At 34.5% G+C, this 8,826-nt stretch overlaps 1 protein-coding gene across 1 annotated transcript; it reads right to left on the bottom strand.

Annotated features, from left to right (window-relative positions):
* Positions 1 to 1,147: 1,147 nt before the first annotated feature.
* LOC106652199 (xanthine dehydrogenase-like) lies at positions 1,148 to 8,509 on the bottom strand. The gene is made up of 23 exons (XM_014371005.2): positions 8,074 to 8,509; positions 7,721 to 7,778; positions 7,543 to 7,639; positions 6,678 to 6,913; positions 6,118 to 6,356; positions 5,900 to 6,041; positions 5,654 to 5,821; positions 5,508 to 5,584; positions 5,230 to 5,436; positions 4,984 to 5,168; positions 4,762 to 4,875; positions 4,541 to 4,685; positions 4,168 to 4,464; positions 3,983 to 4,105; positions 3,567 to 3,919; positions 3,319 to 3,493; positions 3,063 to 3,254; positions 2,851 to 2,996; positions 2,452 to 2,758; positions 2,126 to 2,368; positions 1,805 to 2,059; positions 1,561 to 1,728; positions 1,148 to 1,396 (listed from the first exon to the last, which is right to left on the bottom strand). Exons 1-23 carry the CDS (start codon positions 8,218 to 8,220, stop codon positions 1,352 to 1,354), a joined length of 4,119 nt encoding a protein of 1,372 aa, XP_014226491.1. The 5' UTR covers positions 8,221 to 8,509; the 3' UTR covers positions 1,148 to 1,351.
* Positions 8,510 to 8,826: the final 317 nt, after the last annotated feature.

Genomic DNA, 8,826 nt, shown 5'->3' with positions numbered 1-8,826 from the left:
CGAATAACATCAAATAAAAGCGATAGAATGTCGCCGAGGAAGATTACAATTTGACATTATGACAAAAAATGTAATAACAAAATCAAAAGCACTCCAGAATCTATCATCCGATTTTTCTTATTATCTTTGACAGATAGACTGGATCTGCCTCTTAATGATCGAGAAATAAAATTTACACCTGGCTTATCTGAATAATCCGATTACCGAGCCGAGAATATTTCTAGAACTTGTAGTAAATAAGAAAGTCTACTCGAATCATCATCATATAGCTACGCGATCATACAAAGTATCTGCTGCTAATCAGGAAGTAAGACTTAATTTGATACCTACTTCGCGTGGAGACTGGAATTGTTTTTGAATATTCAGTATCGCCTGAGAACTCTAGGAAAACTAAGATAGCACATCGACAACTACGTAATAGTGGTTGGTTAAATGTAATGAATTCGAGTTGTCGGTTTTGTTTTGTATGGCTCATCAAGACTTTTTCAAAATAATAAACATATTGCTTCTTCTTTTCTAAATTTCTTACGTCAAACTGAAAGTGTGAAAATAATTTTCCCGAACAACTGATCGAATTGGATCTCAACATTTGAATAACACACAATTACAGTTGCATAATGGAATTTTTTTCTATCGTACTTGATTAATCAATTGACCGATGTTATCTTTATCTCCTGAAATAAACACAAAGTATCGAAAATTCTGATCAAATATTGTGCAAACTTTTTTTATCGCACGTGACGATTTTCATCACTGATCTATCGTCACAAAAATTTGTAAGATCAACTCGTGAAGGTATACCAATTATCAGTCATTGAAATATTTGAGGATATTAATAAGACTCATAATTTGTAAACAATTCGAATAATTTTCGATAAGTTATTTTGCGATATCAGGTAAGATGATTTTCATTGTTTTATGCAATATTTTACATCATTAGCAAGTGCGCGTTATCGAACAATTGACGACGAGAAGATTCGTTTGACAAACAAACTAAAAAATCCAATCACTCTGAATAGATACGGCGAAATAACAATTACTTTAATCAATTGTATTCTATTGGAGGCTTCTTTATTTCAACTGTATTTAGTGCAATAACAACTGAAAAAGGTATTCTTGTGTGTAATAGTAAAGAAAAACGTTTTCATTTGATTTTCAAAAATTTATTGCAATATTTTATTGATAATCATAGATTAAATATTTATTTTGATATGATCTTGAAGATACTGTAACATTATTCATTGGAAAACATATAAATTGCATAAATGTTATGAAGCTAAAATATTGTAGGCACTTACGGGTAAATGTGATTTTATATTTACAATCATTTGGATTAATGAAACTCTCACAACTATGGAGTTATATTCCATGGTCTTTTGCCATCGCCATCTCCAATCTGAAATAAAAACAATCGTGAATTTTCAAGTTTACCTTGACTCATAATTAAGTCATGTTCATGTCAAATGTTCAAGTTTAAAAAATAATTTATCGTCGGTTTTCTGATGCAACTCTTTACTGGATATTTCACGACACTACAATATCATGCCTTTGTGTACTCACTTTTTTCGTAAAATCATCTACGCAAGCCATACGTATTCGAGCGGCTGTCGCCGGAGCATCGAACCTGAAATACCGGTGTAAATTCATATCGCCTCTGGCGGATTTAATAGCTTCTTTTATTGCAAAAAACACCGATGAAGCTAAAAATAGCGGAGGCTCGCCAACAGCCTACAAAGTATAAATTCTCAGTTTGTAAATATGAAAATTATATAACATAGATTCTTAATAAAAGTGAAATATGTACCTTGGAAGAATAAACGGCTCTGGGATTGGAAACGCCTTTCAGCAAAGAAACATTGAATTCTTGGGGTATGTCGGCAAAGCCTGGTATTTTGTACACGCCTGGTCCACGACTATATACAACTCCAGTTGGTGAGTAGATCATTTCTTCCATGGTTAGTAATCCATAACCCTGAATAAAACCTCCTTCTACCTGACCAATGTCGATGGCAGGATTCAGACTTTCCCCAAGATCCATCACAATATCTGTTCGTAAAATCTGTCAAAATATGACAAAAAAGTTTTAAAAATCAATTTATTAAGTTTCTTAGATTATGTTAAATACCTGGTGATCGCCAGTCAAACAATCTATTTGCACTTCGCTGCATGCAGCCCCATATGTGAAGTAATCGAAAAGAGTCCCAGAATTAGATTCCATATCATATCCTAGATCGGGTGTTTTGTAAAATCCAGTCGCCGAAAGGCTGATCCGTTCGAAGTATGCCTTGATTACCCAATCTTCCCATGTGCTGTTTGGATTGGCATCGATAATGTGTTTCATTCGACTCATCAATTCATTGCAGGCATTCTGCAATTAATCGATTTGCATATTGAGTAGTTTTTTCGTTTTGTAATCGCAATTGAAATGATAGAAAAAAACTTGATACAAACCATTATAGCCATTCCATTCAAATCAGATCCTGTGCTAGCAGCTGTGGCTGTAGTATTTGGAACTTTATCGGTCGACGTTTCAGAAATGTGAATTTTCTTCGGATCGACTTTCAGTACTCTGCTTGCGACTTGAATCATTTTTGTATGTACACCTTGGCCCATCTCAATACCTCCATGAGTAAGTAGAACAGAACCATCTTTATAAATGTGAACGAGGGCACCGCCTTGATTAAGGAATAATGTTTCAAAGGCTATTCCAAATTTGGTTGGAATAACAGATAGACCACGTTTTTTGTATCTGTTTTCTCTGAAAAATTGAATTATTTATTGGTCTGTTAATATTGTTCAAAATTATTACGGGTATCATCAAATGTATTGAACCAATCTAAAAAAACTCACTTGTTATATTTTTTTATTTCTTCTAATCTTTCTTTGTAGTTTGAAAAGGCCAAGCACTCATCCCAACATCGTTTCATAGTGCAATTGACTAATTTTTGGTTATAATGAGTGATATCGCCTTCTTGATACAAATTAAGTTCAGTTAACTGCACAAAAAAATCATTATTCAAAATGCTGCATTTAATGAAAATAAATAATTAAATTGTCTATACCTGTATTACATCCTTTTCAAGATAATCAGCAACATGTCGCATCACAGTTTCTGCTGCAAACATAGCTTGAGGACCTCCAAATCCTCTAAACGCTGTATTTGATGGTAAATTTGTTTTACATAAGTGACCGAATACTCTGATGGCTGGAATTTTATACGCATTTTCAATATGCGTCATTGTTCGAGCTACAGCCTGCAAACATTAGTTTATTAAGAATAGAGTCAATTTGCTATGTCATTTAAATTAAGAAACATACGGCAGAAGTTAAATCCCATGTAGATCCTGCGTTAGCGTAAATATGTGACTCTAAAGCCATTAATTTACCCTCGCTTGTGAAACCTACTTTATATTTAAAAAGGTAAGGGTGTCTTGTACCGGTCATCATCATATCTTCGTCTCGATCAAGCATACATCTAACTGGCTTTTGCAGACTGAAAAAAAAACAATAAAAGACATGAGCAATGCATTTCTTGATTTCACATTCAAAATTAAAGTTATTGATACCTTTGAGCGGCGAACGCAACTGGCAAAGTAACCAATAAACCTCTTGATTCCTTTCCACCAAACCCTCCACCCAATCGTTTCACTCTAACCGACACTTGATTGTGAGATACTCCCAAGACGTGTGCGATGTTAGCTTGCATCCCTGTAGGATCTTGAGTAGATGCGAAAACTTCTATTTCATTTTCTTCTTTCGGAACCGCAAAAGTACATTGAGTCTCCAAGTAAAAATGTTCTTGACCCCCTATTCTTATTTCTCCTTCTAAAACATGATCTACTTCTTGAAAAACTTTATCAACATCACCTTTAGAAAGTATTCTCGTTTCTCCCAAATACGAATTTGCCTCGATAGCTTCCTAAAAATATAGTGAACGTTTATATTATGTGTGAAATATATCACTTGAAATTATTCAACATACTTCAATCGTTAACAGCACTGGTTTTAGCTCTTCGTAAGTGACCCGAACTAGTCTTGCAGCTTTTTGAGCAATCGATTGATTTATTGCTACTATAGCCGCGATAACTTGACCATGACAGAACACCTAGAAAGAAATATTTGAAAATAAAAAAGCCTAAAAACGAAATTAAAAAAATTATATATTACTTTTTCAGATGCAAAAACTTCTTCATCCTTAAATATCGGTCCCATAAAACGACGATCATCGGGTAAATCCTTGGCATCGAAGTAGGCTACAACACCCTCAAGGGCTAAGGCTTTTGAATTGTCAATTTCTTTAATTTTAGCATGAGCACTTGTAGATAATACAAGAGACAAATAAAGTTCTCCAACTATTCTAGGAATATCATCGCAATATATAGCTTCTCCTGTAGCTTGCTTTAATGAACTAGCATGTATTAAAGGTCTTCCGATAAGATCACCAGCCGGTTGGTTATTTGGAACCTAAGTTGAAGTATAAAAAAAACTTTATTGAATTTTACGACAGTTTCTCTAATTAGCATTTGAACAATCCACATACCACTTGATAATACTGAGAACTTTTTGGCGGTGTGTAATGAAATCCTTCAGCAGCAGATTCGTACTGCTTTGATATTGGAATAACATTTGGCACATTATTTTTCAATAGCTGTTTTGAAATGTGAATAAACCCTTTGAAAAACAAGCTGAAATATAAGTTTATGTCATGAATTAAATATATTTAAAAGCTTATAATATAAATAGTAGATCTGAAAATATTACCTTAATGTTAAAGAACGACGATACAGAATCATTCCCCCAGGGGCATCTCCAGGTAGAGGTAATTCTTGAGAAAGTGTATTTATCGTTTCTTCAATGATATCTGAAGTCCATTGCCTGTAAATTAAATTGTCATTCATGACAAAACATTCCAACGTAATTGCTTATTTTAAATTTTTCATTGCATTCGATATGATTTTTATTAAAAATTTCTAATATTCTTACTTTCCGAGTAACGTTTTAGAAGTTTCCTTGGCTAACATAGTTATCGGTGCCATACCACCGAAAGTCAAGTAGGCAGCTTTGACAGTATTTGTATTACTTTCAAAAAATATATTCATCGCCATATTAACAATTGTAATGTCATCATCACGTCGTTTAGATTGTTTATAAGCTACAAAATATTGATCCTGTGAAAATGAGACTGTCATGAGTGAGATTACTTAAGTAATTAGTAACTTTTGAACTTACCGAATTACTAAATGGTATTTCAATAGAAATCAAGACCTCATCGCGAGCCACGATATTACGACGATAACCCACGAAAAATTTGCTATCCATTTTTACTGTCCGGAAACCTCTTTTCAAACTACAAAGATGCAAAGTTATACCAGCCGCCAAAAAAATTGGATTTAAATCTGATATAGGACTCCCGGTCATGATATTACCTCCTACAGCCTAAATAAAAAATATTTTTAAAAATTGTTCGTACAATATTTTTTGCTTACATAATTTTAAAGGGTACTTACAGCAACGTTTCGAATTTGTTTACCAGCAAACCAATGTAACATTGTGACTATGCTTTTAAATATTCTTGTTGTTGACTCTGAAATTTTAGGATGTGGATATAATATTTTCAATGTCATGTTTTACAGTATTATTTAAATGTAGGTACCATGTTTTGAGTTGATTTGTTCTTTAAGAGCGCACTCCATTTCTCTTAAAGTAACGCTAGCTCCAATTCTTAGTGCATCATTTGTTTCTTCTATAATAGATAATTCTTTTATTTGAGAAGAATGAATCAACACTGGATACATGAAGTGTTTTACTTTTACTTCAACGCCTATTAACAAAAGTTGATTGTAATTTTTTATAGTTTTTTAATTAATCAGTTTTTCTTTACAAAAAATGATGAACTTACCTACTTCTGTATTCCCAACGATGATCTTAGCATTAGGATATTGACTTTTCAAAGTAAGTAATTGTTTTAAATTGGTTGGTCGGTACCATGTTATATCTTTTCCTTTAATGATTAGATATTCTTCGTCCAATTCTGATGACATCTGCAAATTTGGTCAATTGATTCCTTACATTTTTATTAATTTTTTAATACTTTGAATGACAATTAAGCATTTTTACCTGAAGAGCCGGTGGAAAAATGGGTTCTTGTGTTGGGTCGTATGGTTTGAATTCACTGGAATTAAAAAGTTCTGTGGGTTCCGAAGAGAAAGCTTTTTTACAGCACGCATTACCAAGAGCGCAAACTTTAACTTCATTGTCGTTAGTTTTGCCATTAGATTGAGAGTTTTCCCAGTCTTGGGTGAAAGTTTTCAAACCTTCAATGATTGGGCGGTAGCCTGTGCACCGGCATAAGTTACCTGTAGTGTTAAAAAATTATTACGATCAATGTATAAAGGATTGAAACTAATTTTAACAAACTCATTCATCAATTCTCAATAATTATCGTTCTACTACAGAGAAGAGTCTGTTTTAAATCGTTATCGATTCAACGTCAAGTATAATTTATTGGAACGATAATAATGATCATGCTCTTGATTGTAAAGAAACTCATGTTAACTTCTTCCTCGTATAATTATGTAAATCATCGAAAAATTACAAAATATCAGCGCGTGCCCAATCGTGTTTGAAAAAACTGAAGTGGTCTTTAATTACCGTTCTCAAGTGTATAATTTTCATACCTTGAAATGCGATATCCATGTCGATCATTGTTGGTTTCATGTTGCTTCTCAACAAAGCGTACATCGACATGACAATACCCGGAGTGCAAAATCCGCATTGAGAGCCGTGGGCTTTCGCTAATCGTTCTTGCACAGGATGAAGTTTTTTTCTCGTACTACCGATGCCCTCGACCGTTGTCACAGCCATACCGTGCATCGCGCAGACGGGCGTGAGACACGCATTTGCCGCTAAATGACTGGAAAGTTCATTTTATGCGTAAGTTGATACGAACGTAAATCAAGTGAATTTTATTATTTTTAATTTTGACTATTTCAGGTCTTTCGCTTATAGCACAACACGTTTTCATAATTTTACTGAAGCGTTAAATTTGAAACCTTGGAACGTTTCAGAAAAAAGTTTAAAAAAGGTTTGTAGAACCTTCTAGAAACGTTCAAATGTCCGCCCCTAAATTCCCTTTCGTTTCTGAATGTGTACAACGTAAAAGGAAAGTTTAAAAAACGTTCAAATTTAAAGTTAAAATTTTCAGTAAAGTTATGAAAACGTATCGTGCTATTAGGGTACGTATATAATACGTTGAATAATTAAACTCTTGAATGCCGATGAACGGCCAATTTTTCTAATTTTTATTCTTTTTAAATTTTCCGATAAAAGAACTAGATATTTACGTAAGTTTTGTTCTAGATTCGCTAGTCAAGATTGCATCACTTTGTACTACATTATCATGTTTAAATTAACTAATAAAAATGTTTAAAAATGTAAAAAGTCAATGTTTTTAAGGTATTATGCACTCAATTTAAGAATTACTATTGAATAATAATTTAAAGTAAAAATTATCCAACTATTAAGTTTATCTAAAAAAATTACATTATTTCCTGTTTCTTTGTATCGTATCGAGATATCATAACAGTGCAAGCTCCGCAGTTGCCTTCCGAGCATCCAAGTTTCGTACCGGTCAAGCCGACTGTTTATAAATTTTGTTAAAGAAAATAATTTAATCGATAAATGAATTTCGCAATAAAATATTTGAAATTCAAAAGGATACGTTTTTGTCGCAGATAATATATAAGCGTCCATTCTGGTTCGATGCAGGAGTCTTTTATCTGAAAATAGAACAGACAATAATATCATTTCTGAAATATTCTTTACTGTGCATAAATTATGTATTCATAGAGGCGAAAGGCTGAGTAGATATCTTGCGAAAGGAAATTACGTAATATTTTTATAACGTATCCTATTTACAAACATAAGATAAAGCTCATCGCACGCTTTGTGAATATATATCTCGAGAAAAATGAACCATTTGGTCGTTTTAAACGGGAGCCGCTGTCATTAGCAACGGGAAGCCGCGTACCGAACGAGTAATTCAAAAATCAAATATAAAAAGAGACTCCTTACCAATTTGCCGTTGACGTAAAAAATCAAAACATTGCTGATGCGCTCGGCAGCTTTATCACTCTGTTCACTTTTTTTGGCACGATAATTATCACTGTTATTGCCGCTACTAGTACCGGACAACGACGCTCGCAACTCGGTGTTCTGCATTTTGCAATTCAACCAAAGCAACTGCAGCGGCACAGTCGAGGCAGTAGCAGACCGCTGTGTGCATACAAAGTATCCGCGATAAGACGAGATGTACTGCTGCGTGTAAGCCGCGAGGATTTTTTGTCTGTAAATTTCGAAGCCGATGTCTCTCTCTCGCCTCGCACGCGCGGTTGATTGACTTCTCGCTCTCTCTCTTTCTCTCTCTCTCTCTCTCTCTCGCTCGCTAGCTCTTTTGCTCTTTCTCGCAAGCTTTGAACAATAATCAGAGATAAGGACGCCGAATCATCTTAGGCATCGGCAATTTCAACAACTTCATGTAATGATGGATAGAGACTGACTCTCTACATGTTGCAGAGCGGCAGGCGGTATAGCGTACGCGGCATTGATGCTCGATATATCTCCATGCCATAGCCAACCTGATACTCTTGCGTGACGACTTCGCCTTCGCCGCAGCGGCCGCAGCGGCATTTATCGTGTATTTTTTCAGATGCCATGTAGCAGAAAGAGAGAGAGAGAGAGAGAGAAAGAGAGAAGCATGAGTGAGCGTGTATTATATATAAATGTACGTATTGTAAGAGAAGGAGCGCTCGGCGGTCTCTGCTGCGA

Source organism: Trichogramma pretiosum, unplaced genomic scaffold (genome assembly GCF_000599845.2).
Source record: "Trichogramma pretiosum strain Unisexual culture from Peru unplaced genomic scaffold, Tpre_2.0 scaffold31, whole genome shotgun sequence".
In the NCBI taxonomy this organism is placed as follows: domain Eukaryota; kingdom Metazoa; phylum Arthropoda; class Insecta; order Hymenoptera; family Trichogrammatidae; genus Trichogramma; species Trichogramma pretiosum.
The sequence above is the reverse complement of the archived record's forward strand: the minus strand, read 5'-3'. Positions and strand labels throughout refer to the sequence as shown.